Source organism: Calliphora vicina, chromosome 2 (assembly GCF_958450345.1).
Source record: "Calliphora vicina chromosome 2, idCalVici1.1, whole genome shotgun sequence".
NCBI classification, from domain to species: domain Eukaryota; kingdom Metazoa; phylum Arthropoda; class Insecta; order Diptera; family Calliphoridae; genus Calliphora; species Calliphora vicina.
In genome coordinates, this window is record NC_088781.1 from 138,334,858 (window position 1) to 138,355,529 (window position 20,672).

The following is a 20,672-nucleotide window of genomic DNA, read 5'->3' on the forward strand; positions in this document are numbered from 1 at the left end:
CCTCTCTTAGTACTGGAGTATTTACGTTCCTTATGTTTTCCTCGAGTTTGTTAATCTTATTTTGAAATTCTTCTATTTCCATGTTTGGTGAATAGTAGCAACTATATATTCGTACCCTGTTGGAGTGCAAGACTACGAAATGCTCATTGCGTTTCTCATTTTCTCTCCCTAGATTTATCTGGAATAACTTAACACTCATTCTTATAGTTGCTCAGATTGCCAGTACAATTGTCGGCCAGCCTCTAGAGTCCAGACAGATTACACACCGCATCTCATACAAGTTTGGCTACGATCTCTTGGCAAAACCGAGTATGGTAAATGTTTTCTTTCTTACTCGACATATTACTAGTCTAATTTTAATGTTACTTCTTTCTAAAATAGTATAAGCGACTTTTCCGGGTACCTATTCGAATGCTTGTTACTTCGTTTCTTCTTTCTGCTTCACTGGAGGCCTTAATTACTTTCCCTTCATCGTTAGTTTCTTCCATATCTCTAACATCAAGAAGAAATGTCTCTACACTGGTTTGCACTTGAACATTGTCCCCTTTATAGCACTTTCCAGTCTCTTCGCTTGTCCTTCTCCTTTCGTCATCTCTATTAGCTCGTTTTTTCGAATCTTCTTTATATCAATGCCTATTTCCTCACCGTTACTGTTTCAACAGTATTTCTAATCACGTTTTATTTGATTCTCTTCTTGGTGCTTCGAATCTCTTTCTTTTCACTGCTTGTCGTTTTCAGCATCTACACCTTCATTCTTTGGTTGTAATGTGCGAATCTTCTTAATTGATTCATTTTTCTCCGGTGTGAAGGTGGCTGCTCTCTTAGTAACGCCTTCTACGTGTGTGATTCTCACAACGTCCGGTTTGCCCTGTGGGATATCCAGAATGATACCTCTCTTACTATTACTCCCGAAGCTGTTGATACAATACAGCCTGCTGGAGGTTATCCCCTAAAAGGCTTATGGATGTTTCTAGCATCGCAGACTATGGTGTTCATTGTCCGCAGATTGTTACCAAGTTCAACCAATGATCGAAGTTTCCTCTTCCCACTTAAGACTTTCAAGATGTCTCTCTACGACTGTTGTATTTCAAGCCAAGCCAACTCGAGGATATGGATTATGCGGATGATATTTGTCTACTCTTGCATAAGATCTCCAACATGCAAGCAAATATAGATGATTTGGAAAGATTAGCACGCAATGTTGGACTTGAGATGAATATCAAGAAAACCAAAGCTATGAGAATCAACAACGATAGCACCGATAACATCATGCTACAAAGCCAACCGGTTGAATACGTAGAAAGCTTCTGCTATCTAGGTAATACAGTATCAACAAATAAAGCGAGAGTGGGATTAGAGAGACTACAACCAGTATGGAGAAACTCACAAATATCCAGACGAACCAAGCTTAGAATATTCAACGTATGTGTTGTACGGAAGTGAAACTTGGTTAGTATCGAACACCATCACTCAAAAACTGCAGGTATTCATTAACAAGTGCCTCAGAATCATATCCAGAATATTCTGGCCTAACAACATCAGCAATACGGATCTCTGGAACCTCACCAAGGAGGATACCATACTAACACAAATAAAACATAGGAAATGGAGGTGGATCGGCTATACTATCAGAAAGAATCCTGACAGTATAACAAGGATGGCGTTTGAGTGGAACCCACAAGGTTCAAGAAGCCGTGATCGGCCAAAGAATACATGGAGATGCACGATACTCCAAGATCTATGGAAGACGCGCAAACAACTGCAACAAATCGTGTAAGATGTAGATGATTTGTGGAAGCCATATGCTACCAAGAGGGGTAATGGACAAAATAAAATTGGTACTTTTTAGAAATTCGAAACTTTTTGCTACCTCATGTATCTTTTAAAGTTAAAAATTTAAACCCATAAACATAATAAATTAGATATTCAAGGCATGCTTTTGCTTGAACCTCGTTAGTTACCACTTTGTTGTATAAACTAATTTAATTTAATCTTTCAGTTGACATACATACATATTTTTTGTGTGTTTTTTTAATTTATAATTAAAGTAAAAGTATCGAATTTCCTTCTCTATGACATTATAGTGTTATGGTATCGATAATCAAATGCCATCATTAATAATGTACTCTGTGAGCTGAGCTACTTTTTTTCTTCACTTGTTTAGAAGCTGAGCTGTCAAATTCACTTTGTTGCAAATATTACAACAAATACCAAGGCAACAAAAAAAAAACTCAGCCAACATAAACAAAAACCAATTGCATGTGGTTTTTGTAAATGTTGTAGATTCGCTTTCGCCTTATTATTAATTCGCCTTGGTACTCATTCGTATGCTCGCAAAAGTCGGTGTGAAGTTAACAAACCAAATATCATATAATGTGAGGATATAAATTGGCAACACTCACTGCCTGTTATACAAATTAAAATGAATGCAGAAATTCTTAAGTGTTTTTTTTAAAACCTTTTTATATTGAAATTGCAATTGACTTTAGATATTATTTATGTTTAAGACACAAGCCAAATACATTTGTATAATGGATTTAAAAGCCAATGACGTCACGAAAATTATTTAGCAAGTAGTTTAATTATTAAAAAAAAACATAGTGACATGTAGTTTAAAGTGCTTTAACTATTATTCCTAAATACTGGGTTGGTTGTTTTCCGCTTTCTTAGAAATTGGGGTGGTTAAATAATTTAGTTAGTTTTTTTGTTTGTTTAATTCACTTATGTGCATTTGTATACAAACGTGACATAATAACCTTATTTTGTTTCTTCTTTCTAATTTTTGTTCAAATGTATGCCAGCTAAAAGCTATTGTTTGTTAATACAATTCTATTGTGGAAAAAACTAACAATTTGTATATAATATAATACTGAAATCCTTTTTTATTATTTTAGAATTTTCACAGGAAATTGTTAGTTTTAATTATGTATTTTATTTATTCCCTGTTTTTAAGAGTTTTAGTAGAGTGGAAGTTCTAGTTATGAATTTAGAATTGTTAAATTTGTGGTTTCCTGAGGGGTAGCATCAAAACCTCAATGTTAAATTAACAGTTATAATTAACATGTTTTTGTATATTGTTTTTAACCATAAATAAATCTGTTAGTAATTTACTGTACATATTTTAGGGTAATAAAACTTAATTATATGTTTTTAGTTATATTTTATTTTATATTATTTTCTTTTTTTTGGAAAAGTCCAACACTTAATGGCCAATCATTTTTAATTACCCTTAACTAACCAAATTATATATTTAACAGGCTCTGGGGAGTTTAGACACAGTTAGGTTTTTTTTGCTATAATGAGCATGTTTTAAAATGCCTTAGGGAAAGAATCTTCAGTAAAAGGTAAGTATTTATATAAAGAGTTTAATTATATATTTAATTGTTGTCTTGTCATGTCAATGGCGTTGCCAACTATTGTGATATTGATTAATTTGGTTGGTTGTACTTACTTTCAACGGTAAATTGCACAGCTACAATAGGTGGTATATAACCGTCAATATTTTTGAAGGGGAAAAAGTAGGCTGGGAAACCCATACGTGGATAATAGTCACGGGCTTTGATATTTTCAACATCAGCGGGATTTTCACCTTCGCAAGAGATCCAAACAACATTAGTCTAAAAACATAAGAGAAAGAATAGCATTTATTTTTAATAAATTATAAAATAAGTTTAAATGCATAAGTAAATGTTTCAATTATATACTAATTGTTATTCCCAAATCGTTCTCTAGCCTGAAAACAATTTTGAATTAGGCTTTAATTTGAGATATTGATTGAATATTATTCAGCCAATATTTACAATTTATTTTTTCTTTATCTGTTTACAATCTTTATGAAACTTGCGACCAATTTGGTCAATAAAATATGAGTTATTTTTAACTGTTTTAGTTATAAAAAGCTTTTAAAACTTTCGATTGCTTTTGCGACTATATTTTGTATTTACCTTTTAATACCTTTTAATTCTAAATAATTATTTGTGACTTATCGTTTTTATAACTTACCTCATTTGGTCTCAAGCTGTGTTTTTCTGTGATGTGTCGTTTCAACTCATTTGGCATTTCATCAGGCAAATTCTTTGAATCGTTGTAGATTTGAGGAACCCAATTATAAATCTAAAATAAAACAATAAAATTGTTTTTATAAGATTATATTTTGTGTATTGAAATAGTACAATTTTTACTACCAAATAGTTTTTTTCGGAAAAAATGTTTAAAGAATTGATTTGAAATGGAATTTTTTACATTAATTTGGCATTTGAAAAAGGTAGTATTTTTACTACTTCTTAAAAAATAAATAAAAAATTCTTAATTTTTGGAAAAAATTAATTTAAAAGTAATTTATTGCTTTAAATGACATTACAAACTGTTAAAATCCATTTTAAGAAATTTTTTGAAGATTTTCAAAAAAGTAGTATTTTTACTACTAAAAATTTTTTCAGAAAAAAAAGCTTTACACAGTCTTTAAATGCTCTATAATGCATTAAATATGTATTAACAATAAGTTTCAGTATTATTTTACTTTTTTGAAGATGTCTTATTTTTACTACTTTTTTTTAAAAGTACTAAATTTTTTTTTTTTTTAGAAATTAATTTTAAGCAAAAATTTTGTTTTTGAAAATACATAATTGTATTTTTACTACTATATATTTTTGTGAGAAAATATGCTTAAAAAAGCTATTTGAAATGGAATTACCTTTGAAAATTAAATTTAGAGAGATTTTTTACATTATTTTTTCATTTTAAAAAAAGTAGTTTTTTACTACTTCTTAAAAAATATTAAAAAATTTAAATTTTTTTTTTGGAAAAAAATATTTTAAATGTTATTCACTGCTTTAAATGAAATTGCAAAAAGTTAAAATCTGTTTTAAGAGATTTTTTTAAGATTTTCGAAAAAGGTAGTATTTTTACTACTAATTTTTTTCCTCAAAAAAAGCTTTAGACAGCATTTAAATTCTTCGAAATGCATTAAACATGTGATTACATACAATTTTCAATATTATTTTACTTTTTGAAAAAAGTACTATTTTTACTACTTTTTTGAAATGTACTAAATTTATTTTTTTCTCCCTTAATTTTGTTAGAAAATTAATTTCAAATGGTCTGTATGAGATTTTAAGCAAAATTTTCGTTTTTGAAAATAGTAGTATTTTTACTACTATATATTTTTGTGGGAACAGATGTTTAAAACTGCTATTTGAAATGGAATTACCATTGAAAATAAAATTTTGAGAATTTTTTTATATTAATTTGGCATTTGAAAAAAGGTAGTATTTTTACTACTATGGACTTAAAAATATTTAAAAATTTAAATTTTTGTAAAAATTAATTTAAAAGTAATTTACTGCTTTAAATGAAACTAAAAAATGTTAAAAGACATTTTAAGAGATTTTTTGAAGATTTTCGAAAAAGGTAGTATTTTTACTACTAATTTTTTTCCTGAAAAAATTCTTTAGACAGCATTTAAATTCTTCGAAATGCATTAAACATGTCATTACATAAAATTTTCAATATTATTTTACTTTTTGAAAAAAGTATTATTTTTACTACTTTTTTGAAATGTACTAAATTTATTTTTTTCTCTTTTAATTTTGTTAGAAAATTAATTTCGAATGGAAATTTTAAGCAAAATTTTCGTTTTTGAAAATAGTAGTATTTTTACTACTATATATTTTTGTGGGAAAATTTATTAAAAATGTTATTTGAAATGGAATTACCATTGAAAATAAAATTTAGAGAGATATTTTGCATTAATTTGACATTTGAAAAAAGGTAGTATTTTTACTACTATGGACTTGAAAAAAAGCTTTACACAGTCTTTAAATGCTGCGAAATGCATTAAACACGTGATTACATAAAATTTTAAATATTATTTAGCTTTTGAAAAAAGTATTAGTTTTACTACTTTTTTTGAAATGTATTAAATTTATTTATTTTTTTCTTTTAAGTTTGTTAGAAAATTAATATCATGAGATTTTAAGCAAAAAATTTTTTTTTTGAAAGTAGTAGTATTTTTACTACTATATATTTTTGTGGGAAAAGATGCTTAATAAAGTTATTTGAATTGAAAATAAAATATAGAGAGATTTTTTATATTAATTTGACATTTGAAAAAAGGTAGTATTTTTACTACTTCTTAAAAACTATTTAAAAATATTAATTTTTTTGGAAAATAATTGTTTAAAAATTAAATTACTGCTTTAAATGAAATTGCAAAATGTTAAAATACATTTTAAGAGATTTTTTGAAGATATTTGAATAAGGTAGTATTTTTACTACTAATTTTTTTTCCTGAAAAAAAGCTTTACACAGTCTTTAAATGCTGCGAAATGCATTAAACACGTGATTACATAAAATTTTAAATATTATTTAGCGTTTTGAAAAAAGTATTAGTTTTACTACTTTTTTTGAAATGTATTAAATTTATTTATTTTTTTCTTTTAAGTTTGTTAGAAAATTAATATCATGAGATTTTAAGCAAAAATTTCGTTTTTATAAATAGTAGTATTTTTACTACTATATATTTTTGTGGGAAAAGATGCTTAAAAAAGTCATTTGAATTGAAAATAAAATATAGAGAGATTTTTTACATTAATTTGACATTTGAAAAAAGGTAGTATTTTTACTACTTCTTAAAAAATATTTAAAAAATTTAATTTTTTTGGAAAATAATTATTTAAAAATTAAATTACTGCTTTAAAAGAAATAACAAAATGTTAAAATCCATTTTAAGAGATTTTTTCAAGATTTTCGAAAAAAGTAGTATTTTTACTACTAAATATTTTTCAATAAAAAGAGCTTTACATAGTCTTTAAATGCAGCGAAATGCATTAAACACGTGATTACATAAAATTTTCAATATTATTTAGCTTTTGAAAAAAGTATTAGTTTTACTACTTTTTTTGACAAGTGCTAAATTATTTTTTTTTTTAAATTTTGTTATAAAATAGTTTTTATAAAGATTTTAAGCAAAAATTTCGTTTTTAAAAATAGTAGTAGTTTTACTACTAAACTACTTTTTTCAAAAAAATATGCTTAAAAAACAATAAATCTGAAATTTTATGTAATGTAAGTCTTACCTTATTCAATTTGAGGAATACGCAGGGTCTGGCCAGATTGTAGCCAAAGTGATTTTCCACTGTGCAGGGAGCAAATTGGGTACGATCGATGCCGCATACTTTGCCTTCAGGAGGTGGATTTTCAAATGAGCAGTTTACTTGATTACTTTTGGGTAATTCTTCATAGGCTGCATAGACAATACATAAATAAAAGAATTTATTTATTAGTAACAATATATTTCTAATATTATCTAGATAAACTAAATAGACTAGCCTTAAATTTTAAATACAAGGAGGATTTTATTTAGTAAACAAAATAATACTAGCCCATTTACATGATGTTTAAAGGTTTTTACTGGTTTCAAAGATAATTTATTTTTTTAAAAAAAAACCTTATACTTACAAAAGAAATAGTTAAAACATGAACCAGAAATTTAAAAAAATAAACAAAATTATTCCCAAACCCATTTATAATAAATTTAAATTTATAGAAAAATTAAAAATTTTAAAAAATAAAAAGAAAACGTTTTTAAATTTACTTACCTTTTAAGAAATTAGAAGTTTCATCTACCCAATATTGGAAATTATCCTGTTTATTTGATTCATACCAGACTAAGGTACTTTCAACATTCACCTCTGGAGGCATTGGTCGAAAACCAAGACCTAGAAAAAAACATTAAAGAAAACATGTGTTAAATCTATGTTGTAGTTGTTGTTTATTTTTTGGTTTAATTTTATTAGCATATTTTTAGGTGGCAAACAAAAAAAAGGTTTGGCCGTAAACCAAAATCCAATTAGTTAATTAAATTTCTATAATAACAACCTTTCGTGTTAAAATGTTAATGTTTATATTATAAACAAAGTTACAACAATTTAAAAACCTATATGAGCAAATGTGTATTAAATCATTATAAGGAGAAAATCAATCACATTTTAAGGGTGTAACCTTTTATTGGTGGCAAATGATTTTGTTAAATTGAATTTTAAGGACCTTGCCCATTTGATTTACTTATACAAATTACAAATAAAGGAGTGTGTACTATGTTTTATTAGTTAAACATTTAAATAAAAATTCAATTTGGAATAATTTCTATATTTGGTTGAAAAGTAATACTAATATTTGTTTATGAATATGGAAAAACTCACCTGGATTTGTCCCGATTAAACCATCGCCTAATGTCCATTTAGGTTTACCATATTCCAATGTTTGATAAAATACAGCAAAAATGGCAGCAAAGAATCCAGTTAGTGCCGCATAAAATATTACATAAAATATCAGAATTTTTGCTGTAAAGAAAACAAAAGTAAAAGAAATAAATTAGCTATTGCTTGATTTTAATGATAGACATTATTTACAACAATAAATAAAACAATAGAAATTAAAATGATTAATTGTTAGTTAAATAAACTTTGCTTAATGGCTCATTTAACAATTTAATTACATAATGTTTGCTTTAATTCCCATGCCTAGTCCTGCTTATCCATTAAACATTTTTACGGGAATTTACTTACAAAGCAAGTGTAATTCCAGGCTTGAATTCATGTGTCAATTGAATGATACTTTTTGTACATATTAGACTTTATATTAAAGGTCGGGATTCATAGCCATTAGGAGACGATTATAATAAATAATAATATATCAGCAGCATTCTTTAAAGAAAAAAATTAAATTCAAGCCAAAGGCTGGAAATCATTTGAACAAAAAAAGCCTTTGGCTTCAATTTTATTTTTTCTTTTAAGAATGCACTGATATATTATTATTTTTGCTGAAATTCAAGTGTAAAACAAGTTGAATTCCAGTCATATATTCAAACTTCAAGGGTTGAAATACAGTTGTATTACACTTGATTTCAATAGTGAAAAGGAAACTTAAATTCAAGTCGAACATTACAGTGTTAATATAGTTGAATTCCAGCCTTGAATTACAATGAAATACAAATCGAAAAAATACATGACAAGAAAAGAAAAATTTCAAAATAAATTTGAACATTTTATAACGTTGAAAATACTTGAAAAAGAGGCTGAAATTCAAGTTGAATTCCAATTAAATTTCCAACACTTGAATTTTAATTTTTTTTTAAATTTTGAATTCGAATTAAGTTTCAAAGAAAATTTCAAGTGCTTGATTAATGTTTATTGGGCTATACAATTTTCAGTTTCATTAGAAAAAAAATGTATTTAAATAAGATTTATTTATCATGACAATAACAATTAATTTGAAATATATAATATAGTCTTTATGGCCATATTAAAGGACCTTTATTTATTTAACTAAACACAGTAAGGAAATTAGAATTTTGTTTTTAAACTTTAGCAGAGTTTTGTTTGTTGCCTGTCAATTAGTGGAAATATTTTATTTATGTTTTAACATTTTCCAGTAAACAACAAATTTTGTTGACCTTCAGCATTTTATTAATCTTCAGCTGAATGTGAAAAGTTTATAATCCTTGTTGTGTGTGAGAATTTTGCATTTGTATATGTAAAGTTAGTTAGTTAACTAAACTTCTTTGTTGCCATGTCAAATAAAAATTAAAACTTTTGACATTTTATAAAACAATGCTTAAGTTAAACATAGCTCACAGTAACACAAATAGATAATGGATTTATTTAATAAATAATCTAAAGAAACAGTTGATCAAACTTTATTTTATATAAAATCCTGTTTAAATTAAGTTTAACTAAATGCTGGTTAATGGAGATTGTTAGTTTGACAGACAGTTAAACTCATAAGCTCTTTAAAATGAGTTTAGGGATAATTGAAATATAATTTTTAATAATATGATTAATAAACAAGTAAGAGTGCTATATTCGGCTGTGCCGAATCTTATATACCCTTCACCAAATTATACTTCAAAATTTTAAATATTTTTAGGTAAACTAAATTTAATTTTTTCATTTTTTGGAAAAAAAATTTTTCGATTGTTATTTTAAATTTTTTAAATTTAAAATTTTTTTTTTTAAATTTTAAAATTTTTTTTTTTGGTTTTTTAAATTTTTTTTTTTTTGAAAAAAAAAAAATCGGGTTAAAATTTTTTTCTCCCGATTTTGACCCATTGTAGGTCCAACTTACTATGGTCTTATATACGTCGTTGCAAATGTCTTTGAAATATCTATCATTAGATATCCATATTGTCTATATTAATGTCTTAGTAATCCAGATATAGGTCAAAAATAGAGGTTGTCTTGGTTTTTTCCTCATATCTCAGCCATTTGTGGACCGATTTTGCTGATTTTAAATAGCAAAATTCTCGAAAGCATGTCTGACAGAATTATTGAAGATTTGGATCCCGAAGATATCTGGGGTCTTCAGAAAACTGATTTCAACAGACAGACAGACAGACGGACATGTTTTAATCGACTCCGCTATCTATAAGGATCCAGAATATATATACTTTATAGGGTCGGAAATGAAAAATGTAGAAATTACAAACGGAATGACAAACTTATATATACCCTTCTCACGAAGGTGAAGGGTATAAAAATGAAATTCTAGGAATATTCTTCACATTTTGGTTCAATACTCTTTGTCTCCTCATTCGATTTGAATGATTTTCATAGCCAAACTTTTGAACACACATATTCCATGTGGAACTCATTTATTTCGATCTCATATTTAAAATGTGGAGAAGAAAAGCTAAATAAAGTCTTCAGTAACAAACCTCTACAAGTTTACTGGAATTCAAGTTTAAAGCTAGTTTTATTCAAGCCTTCAATCCAGTTCAAGCAATTGAATTGCAGAAGGAAATAGAAATTCAAGCCACATGTTTTTTATTTGAAAAAAAATTAATTTTTCAAATATTTTTCAATTTTAAAACATAATTAAATTAGTATTCAAGTCAAATTCCAACAAAATTGTCAATTGCTTGAATTTTTAGGGATTTAGTGTTTAATAATCAATTCTATATTTGATATTTTGATCATACGAGAATCATCAGCTAGAAAATCCTGAATATTTCAGTTAAATAAATCTAATTATTATTAATAATGATAAACAACAAAATGTTTATTAGAATTATTGCTTCGTTATGACAAAATTGTTAGTGCTTTTGCTCAGACAACTATGTTTTTAGACAAACAAAAGTCATTAATTGTCATGACAAATGTTTGTCAAGTATAGACAGGTCGTTAGAAACGAAAACTTAAACGAACACATTTGACTCTTTTGATAAATTTTCGAAATCATTCAATATAATTGGTATGACTGATCCAGTCTTATTTGTTAAATAAGAAATTGCAAATCTAAATCACATTAAATATTGAGAAAAGTATTGTAAAATGTATTCAAAACTTCTCCAGTAGTCCTGCCGATCCAATGTTGGTCACAAAATTGGTCAAAAATAGCCAATTATTGCTTGATTAAAAACTTAAAAGCAAAATAATCGTTCTTTTCATAAAGTTAGGCTATAAAAATGAAGGTGATATAAAAAAGTACTGAAAAAAATTAAATAGTACAAAATTTTCCAACTACGAATAGTAGTAACAATATCCAGAGTTGTATGTACCGTTAACTAGTTTACATTTTTGTTTGTGTGTTGTTGTTTTTTTACCTCTTCTAACACACATTGACTCTCTTTGTTTTCATAACTATACAAACACATACTGACATATACCAGTAATTAATACTGATTGAAAGGTCATTTTGTACAGGAAATTGTCTTTTTTTTAAAGTTTTTTCAGTTAAAAATAGCAAAACTCTAACACATTGATTCATGTAAGGAAGGAAGGAATAACGAATTAGGAATTAAAGAGTTTAAGATTTTTTAAATTACTGAAAAGACTGTTTAGTTTTGGATTTTTATGAAGAGTAAAATGTATTCTGCATCTTTTCTTTTATATATATTTTTCATTCAGAATTTGAATTATTGCTTGATTTATATAGTAATAGAATAAAGTTTAGGATTTAAATATATTAATTTTATTTGTTAAACTTCCAAAACCCAGGTTTAACTAAACTCACTTAATTCAAGTTTAGCTAAACTTTGCAAGGTAATTTTGTACAGGATTTTTATCTAAGATTCCTGATATTTTTGTGGCGTTTGTTTAGTTTCGGATTTCTATGAAGAAAAAAATGTACTCTACATATTTTCTTTTATATATATTTTGTCTTACATTCAGAATTTGAAATTTTATTTGATTTATATAGTAATAGAATAAAGTTTAGCATTTAAATATATAAATTTTATTTGCTAAACTTGCAAAAACCAAGATTAACTAAACCCACTTAAATCAAGTTTAAATAAACTTTTAACTAGTTTTAGGTTTAGTTTTAACTAGTGATTACTTTAAATAATTTTCAGAGTTTTAAGACACAAATTGTAAACAACTTAGTTTAGATAAACTTCTAAAACTCAAGTTTAACTAAACTTTGAACGTTTTTTCATATTCTATTGCTATTTGTGCTATAAACATAGTTTGATTAACTAAAAGGATAAAAAAACTTAAATAAATTAAATCTTTTATATAAAATGTACAAGAATTTATAAACAAAAAGCAGTTTAATTAAATATTTTATATTTTTATGTATGAGATCTAATATTAAATGAAATTTCCTTATAATTTTAAACCCCTATTTTGTGTGTTATACTTATATATTGACTATTTTTAACGTTAAAGGACATTTGCCCTAAGTATGCTAATTTATTTTTAACTTCATCTTGTTTTTTCCCCCTTTTGCTTGATGAGGTTATATAAATAATAAAAGATTGATGAGCTAATTTAAAAAAACATTAAATTTTTTTCTACAACTTATAAATAAATTCAATTTATAACTGTTATAACAACCAGCTAAGTGGTCTTAGTCTGTAATAGCAAAAAGGGGGCGTTGTTGTTATAAATAAATATCCTTAGATATGACGTAACATTATCAAGGGGAATTTCAAACACATACAATGAAAAATGTAAAGAGCTTAAAGTGAAAAAATGTATTTATTGCTCGATGTGTCATACGAGTTTATATAAGAGAAATTCTCTAAAATCCACAAAGCGCATGTCCTGTTTTTGCAGGAAACTTAGAAAATAAATGGATGGGGGAGCAAGTGTTTAAAATTCTACCATAAAAATTTGTTTTAAATTTAAAGAAATTTACAAGTTTTTTTGTTGATAAAATAAGAAAAGAAAAGTTTATTATTGTTAAGCTACCAACATATTTAACTAATTGATATACTTTTGATAGCAAAAACAACAGAAAAACAGAAAAGTTTTTACAAGATTTTCTTTTCATACATTATCAAATGTTCCCTTAAGTCATATACTTATGTATATACCCCTATAGTAGAAGTAGTAGTTGGCCAGAAAATTTGTAAATGTCAAAGTTCATTAAAGAGTCAGCTGTATATTGTAGTTTTGCCAGAGTTTTTGTCTTCTATGCATAGATACACACTCTCAGATACATAGATATGTATCTAAATATGCATTTTTTCTAATATATATTTTACTACATGCTTTTTTTTATCATAGTTTCTTATTTCTTTTTCCTTTGATGGGTTTTTTCTGTTTCCTAGAAAATATTTCTGGTTTCCTTTTTCTTTCAGTAACCGCTGGCTAAATCATGTTGTTTGTCATTTAATCTGCTCTGTGGAGACCTGTATGTAAATCAATTGGATTTATGTTCATTACTGGTGTCCATGATGCTGGTTTCGTTTTTTTTTTTAGAATTTTATGTTGTTTTCGATTTCCTTAATGAACAAATGGAAATTTAATTAAATGTGGAAGTACAATACATACATATATTGCAGAATATTGAAAGATGTGCAATATATAAAAATGTCTCAATGAAAGACTTTGAAATTGAATTTAAAGGAAATAACAAGTATTTTTTTAAAGAACAAAGTAATTTTCAGAAAATATACTAATGATTCTCAAAATGAAAACAGATATTAATACAAAAATAAACATTTATTCATGATCAAATGAGCTTTTCATTTATAAATACATATATAAATATTTTTACAATCATAATTTTATATATTTTTTGATTTATATAAAAATAGACTTAATTTTGGAATATAAATATTTAATTTTTTTGTGTTAAACTTTCAAAATCCTAGTTTAACTAAACTCACATAATTCAAGTTTAACAAAACTTTGAACTATTTTTAGGTTTATTTTTAAATTGTGAATACTTCTGTATTTTTTTTGTGTTTTTAAGACTTAATGCTGGAATAGCCTAGTTTAGTTAAACTCCTAGAATTCAAGTTTAACTAAACTTTGAATTATTTTTAGGTTTATTTTTAAATTGTGAATACTTCTGTGATTTTTTGGTGTTTTTATAACTTAATGCTGGAATATCCTAGTTTAGCTAAACTCCTAGAATTCAAGTTTAACTAAACTTTGAACTATTTTTAGGTTTATTTTTAAATTGTGAATACTTCTGTGATTTTTTGGTGTTTTTATGACTTAATCCTGAAATAGCCTAGTTTAGCTAAACTCCTAGAATTCAAGTTTAACAAAACTTTGAACTATTTTTAGGTTTAGTTATTACTTGTGATTACTTTTGTAATTTTTTGGTGTTTTTATGACTTAATCCTGTCATAGCCTAGTTTAGCTAAACTCCTAGAATTCAAGTTTAACAAAACTTTGAACTATTTTTAGGTTTAGTTACTACTTGTGATTACGTTTGTAATTTTTTGGTGTTTTTATGACTTAAACTTGCAATAGCCTAGTTTAGCTAAACTCCTAGAATTCAAGTTTAACAAAACTTTGAACTTTTTTTAAATACATTTTTTATTTGTGATAAGTTCTGGTTTACCTAAACTTAATTTGGTGATGTTCACTTAGCTTAACTTCTAGAATTCAAGTTTAACAAAACTGTGAATTTTTTTTAAAATTCCTGATTTATGTAATACACTAAAGTTTATCATTTAAATACATATACATATTAATTTGATAGGTTAAACTTCCAAAATCCTAGTTTAACTAAACTCACATAAATCAAGTTTAACTAAACTTTGAACTATTTTTAGGTCTATTTTTTAATCTGATTACTTCATTAATTTTTTGGTGTTTTTATGGCTTAATCCTGCAATAGCCTAGTTTAGTTAAACTCCTAGAATTCAAGTTTAACTAAACTTTGAACTATTTTTAGGTTTATATTTTACTTGAGATTAATTCTGCAATTTTTTATGACTTAAACTTGCAATAACCTAGTTTAGCTAAACTCCTAGAATTCAAGTTTAACAAAACTTTGAACTATTTTTAGGTTTAGTTTTAACTTATGATTACTTTTGTAATCTTTTGGTGTTTTTATGACTTAAACTTGAAATAGCCTAGTTTAGTTAAACTCCTAGAATTGAAGTTTAACAAAACTTTTAACTTTTTTAAATACCTTTTTTATTGAAGATAATTTCTGGTTTAACTAAACTTAATGTAGTGAACTTTACTTAACCATTACATAGTATATGTCCAGGTTCAACGACTAGTACTTTAGATATAAGCTATTTCCCAGAAGAGAAAACGGTCAATATAATAATAAACTTTTATCAAAATCTGCCTTAAATATTCATCATAATTCTAGGAAAATATTTCAGTTTGTTATTTTCTTTGAGTATATTCCACAAATTTTGTTCATACCATTTAAATTAGTAACATATTTCCGTTGAATTTGATTTATGTGACTTTAAGGCCCTTAAATAGTAGTAGGAATCTTTGTGTGTTCCATTGCACTAATATGAAATTTTTATTTTAATACATAATGTCATCAATTGTATAAAGTTCCCAGCTTTTTTACTAGTGTCGATGTAGCCCTTTTGGACAGTAATTTTCTATAAAGTGTGGTAACATAAATGACATGCAGTGTATTGAATATTTGACACTTGTCAATCAATAGTTAAATTCTAGGTAGTACATGTGTGGAGGGAGAATTGATTGACTATAAATAATCTAATGGGCTGTCTATTTGTAACTAGTAGGTTTATAACAGGAATAGGTTAACTTCTAATAATAGTCTGCTAAAAATCGTCGTTCAATAGCCATTCAAGTAACCAGTTACGGAGCTAGTCAAGTTACAGTCTCTTTGTAACTAGTATGTGCATTGCCATACATTGTTTACTTGGAATAGGCTACTGACTGGCTCTTTAATCTATGAAGTAACACAATTTAAAAAACTAGTTTGGTGTCTTTAAATATCTAGTAAAATCTCTCATTTTGGAATATTCTTCAGAACTGCAGAATGAAATATTCATATGTACATGTGTAATTAATGTGTGTCTATCTAAATACATGAGTATTTTGTAAATTTTTGTCATATCATTTCAGTTATGACATACATATTAATGAATTCAATGATGTTGAGTTGTTCATTATTAAAATGTATCCATGAATTATTGTTAAGGTTAGAAGAGAATTATTATTATGCCATGTCATGCCACCACCATCTATGACATAAATATTGTTGTGTTGTGTCACACAATTCCATATCAATCTTGAAACACATAAACTACTGCAGGCTACCGACCACAATCTGTCAAAATTAAAATTGACATGTTTAGAAATGGTGTTTTTTTAAGGCTGATAAAACTTACGAAAGGTTTAACTGTCAAAATAACTGTCATACTCCACCTCCTTTTTGACATTTATGATCAGTATACTCTGGCAAATTATAATGAATAGATTGACATTTGAACAACGCTAACAAATTATCCAAATTTACTTTGAAAATCACTCAGTAATCGATTCGCAAATCTTGTTGGCCTATTATGGATGGCAACTGGCAGCTATCTTTTTCTATTGTCAAATTGACAACCAGAAAATTGTGGTTGTCCTCTGACAACGCAACGGATGCCATCCAAAATCGACCCATTATAGATGACTGTTATTGCAAAATTGTGTTCAGCACGATGATGCTCATTTTTGGCTCCAAAAAGTGATCCAATATTGGATGTTCAGAATGCTCTTCGTCAAGAACAGCCGCGGTTGCCAATGTCCGAAATTATTATTGTAATTTGATTTCTTTCGATTAGAAATTTTTTTTTGCATTAAAATTTACTTTTATGTATTATTTTTTACAATTTTAAGTTTTATCGAGCTGAAAAAACACCCTTTATCTAATACAACAACAATATATATATCGAAATGTCAAACTTCAATGTCAGATTGTTACGATGTTGCTGTCGTTTATATTATAATTAAATAGTTGACTACAGAGCGGCGATTGTAGTCGTGTTGCTGTCTATGTGCTTAAAGCATAAGTTGAAATGAATTTTGAACCTCAACACAAGACAGACGCTTTTCAATTGCTATTCGTACAACAATTAAGAGATCAAAAGAATATTTGTTCTTTTCATTTGAGCTTAAAGTATTTCAATTAAAAATGACAGCATTTGTTTAGCAAGAATATGTGTGAGTAAATAAATCAAATAACTATACATACATAATGTTGAATGCTTGAATGTTTAATAACCCAATGTAGAGGGGTATTTGGAAAGAGGGGAAGTTGAAATTGAAAATAATAAAAAAAAATCTTATTCCTTAAATTTTATTTAGAGATAAGATATGTTTTTAGACTTTAAATCCCATTTCTATATACTAATGTTTGAAATATCTATATTTAATGCTCATAAATACAATTTTTATGATTTTCACTACAAAACGTTTGCAACCCTGTCATTGTTTTGTAAACAAAACAGCAAAACAGTGTTGTTATATTTAATGCAGAGTTGGCACATGGAAAAATTCAAATTTACATTTGTCTTTGATTGTTTTCAACTAAAATGACCACATTTTGTTAAATTGTTAAAACTTTAAGTTCATTTGCACTTTTTAAGTGTAAGTAAAGCAAGGCAAACATAAAATTAATACCTTACAATAGCAATGCTAATTGATAAATGTGAAAAATTCTATTAAGAAGTTCTTAAGGTGTTAAAACTAAAACGAAACTAATTAAAATTTACATAAACTAATTTAACAACTTGTTAAACATGGCTTACTAACAGAACTTGTGAAAATAGCTAGCCAAGTGTGAACTTTAAACATATTAACTGCAACACACAAGTTAAAAATAACCTAAAAGAAAAACGAATTATACAAATATTCCTTATTTGATTTTAATATTGTATAACTAACTAACTCCCTTTATGCTAACATTTATTTTAAAAATTAACTGTTGCCATATATATTGTACATTATTATTTATTAACAATTAATATTACGTGACTTACAAATTCAGACTTGTTCTAATTATAGCATTAAATTTTATAAATAATAAATGCTATGTAGCTAGCTGTTGTTTAGTATATAAATTAAATGAACACAAAAGAAAATCAAATTAATTTGCAAATAATTCAAATTATTATTGTATTTTAAACAATGCAATAATAAACAATAAAACATTAGACCGGCAAAATTAAAAAAAAAAAATTATATATAAATTTTTATTTATTTTAAACATTTTATGACGTCATTGTCTACAAAACAATATAAAACCTTTCAGTTTTGCTAGAGACAATGTTGCCCATTTTGGCAATAATTTGAAATTCAATTAAAAGGAAATACCAAGTTTTTTTTTAGAGCATAGTATGTTTCAGAAAATAAACTAATGATTCTCAAAATGAAAACAGAATTATAAACATTCATTCATGATCAAATGAGCTTTCGGATTTTTATGAGAAGATTCTGAAGCTTTCTTTTATACATATATTTACATTCATAATTTTATATATTACATGATTTATATAATATGATTTAGCATATAAATATTTTAATTTTTTGTGTTAAACTTCCAAAATCCAAGTTTACCTAAACTCTCATAAATCAAGTTTAACTAAACTTTGAACTATTTTTAGGTTTATTTTTAAATTGTGATTAATTCTGTAATTTTTTTGTGTTTTTATGATTTAATCCTGCAATAGCCTAGTTTAGCTAAACTCCTAATCTCTTAATCCCGCAATAGCCTAATTTAGCTAAACTTCTAGATTTCAAGTTTAACAAAACTTTGAACTATTTATAGGTTTATTTTGTACTTGTAAATACTTCTTTAATTTTTTTGTGTTTTTATGACTTAAATTTGCAATATCCTAGTTTAGCTAAACTCCTAAAATTCAATTTTAACTAAACTTTGAAATATTTTTAGGTTTAATTTTTACTTGTAAATACTTCTTTAATTTTTTTGTGTTTTTATGACTTAAATTTGCAATAGCCTAGTTTAGATAAACTCCTAGAATTGAAGTTTAACTAAACTTTGAAATATTTTTAGATTTATTTTTTACTTGTGATTACTTCTGTACTTTTTTTGTGTTTTTATGACTTAATCCTGCAATAGCCTAGTTTAGCTAAACTCTTAAAATTCAAGTTTAACTAAACTTTGAAATATTTTTAGGTTTATTTTTTACTTGTGATTACTTCATTAATTTTTTTGTGTATTTATGACTTAATCCTGCAATCGCCTAGTTTAGCTAAACTCCTAGATTTCAAGTTTAACTAAACTTTGAACTATTTATAGGTTTATTTTCTATTTGTGATTACTTCTGTAATTTTGTGTGTTTTATGACTTAATCCTGCAATAGCCCAGTTTAGCTAAACTCCTAGAATTCAAGTTTAACAAAACTTTGAACTTTTTTAAAATTCCTTTTTTATTTGTAATAAGTTCTGGTTTAACTAAACTTATTTTTAGTGATGTTTACTTAAACACTGAACGGTTTTAACTTAAATCCTACAGTTTAACTTTTACAAAACTTTGAACTTTTTTTTAAAAAATTCCTGATTTATATAATACACTAAAGTTTATCATTTATATATAAATTTTATAGGTTAAACTTCCAAAATCTTAGTTTAACTAAACTCCTAAAATTCAAGTTTGGCAAAACTTTGAACAATTTTTAGGTTTATTTTTTACTTGTGATTACTTCTGTACTTTTGTTTTGTTTTTATGACTTAAACCTGCAAAAACCTAGTTTAGCTAAACTCCTAAAATTCAAGATTCAATCGTATGTAGTCCAATTTTAGCTTTATTCGTAGGTCTTTATGTTGTCCAATTTTAGCTTCAATTGTAGGTCTTTATCTAGTACAATTTTAGCTTTATTCGTAGGTCTTTATGTAGTCCAAAAGTAAATAATATTCCCTAGGTTACTTTATACATCCCTAGTAATATTACGCAGGGTAAATTATATTTCCACTGTCTCAGTAATGTACTATTACTTGGCTAACTTCAATTAACATGTTTTTGGTTCCTTTGCATGGCAAAGATTATTGCATTAGTCACTTTATATATCCCTGGTAATCTAACTTAGGGCAAATTATCTTTTTACTGTCTCAGTGATGTCTAATTACATGTCTGACTACAATTACCATGTTTTTGGTTCCTTTGCATGGCAAAGATTATTGCATTAGTCACTTTATATATCCCTGGTAATCTAACGTAGGGTAAATTATCATTTTAGTGTCTCAGTGATGTCTAATTACATGTCTGACTACAATTACCATGTTTTTGATTCATTTGCATTGCAAAAATTATTGCATTGGTTACTTTATACATCCCTGGTAATCTAAAGTAGGGTATATTCTCATTTTAGTGTCTCAGTAATGTCCAATGAATTGGCTGGCTACAATTAACATGTTTTTGATTCATTTACATTGCAAAAATTATTGCATTGGTTACTTCATACATCCCTGGTAATCAAACGTAGG

At 26.3% G+C, this 20,672-nt stretch overlaps 1 protein-coding gene across 3 annotated transcripts in view; it reads right to left on the reverse strand.

Moving 5' to 3' along the window:
* The window catches only part of nrv3 (nervana 3), a 59,411-nt gene that overhangs the window by 15,014 nt on the left and 23,725 nt on the right, over nucleotides 1-20,672 (reverse strand). For all 3 annotated transcript variants that reach the window (XM_065502149.1, XM_065502150.1, XM_065502151.1), the window contains exons 3-7: nucleotides 8,202-8,342; nucleotides 7,599-7,718; nucleotides 7,077-7,243; nucleotides 4,003-4,113; nucleotides 3,452-3,617 (exon numbers count right to left, since the gene is read on the reverse strand). In XM_065502149.1, coding sequence (XP_065358221.1) covers nucleotides 3,452-3,617; nucleotides 4,003-4,113; nucleotides 7,077-7,243; nucleotides 7,599-7,718; nucleotides 8,202-8,342 — 705 coding nt within the window. The remainder of the gene's footprint in view (nucleotides 1-3,451; nucleotides 3,618-4,002; nucleotides 4,114-7,076; nucleotides 7,244-7,598; nucleotides 7,719-8,201; nucleotides 8,343-20,672) is intronic.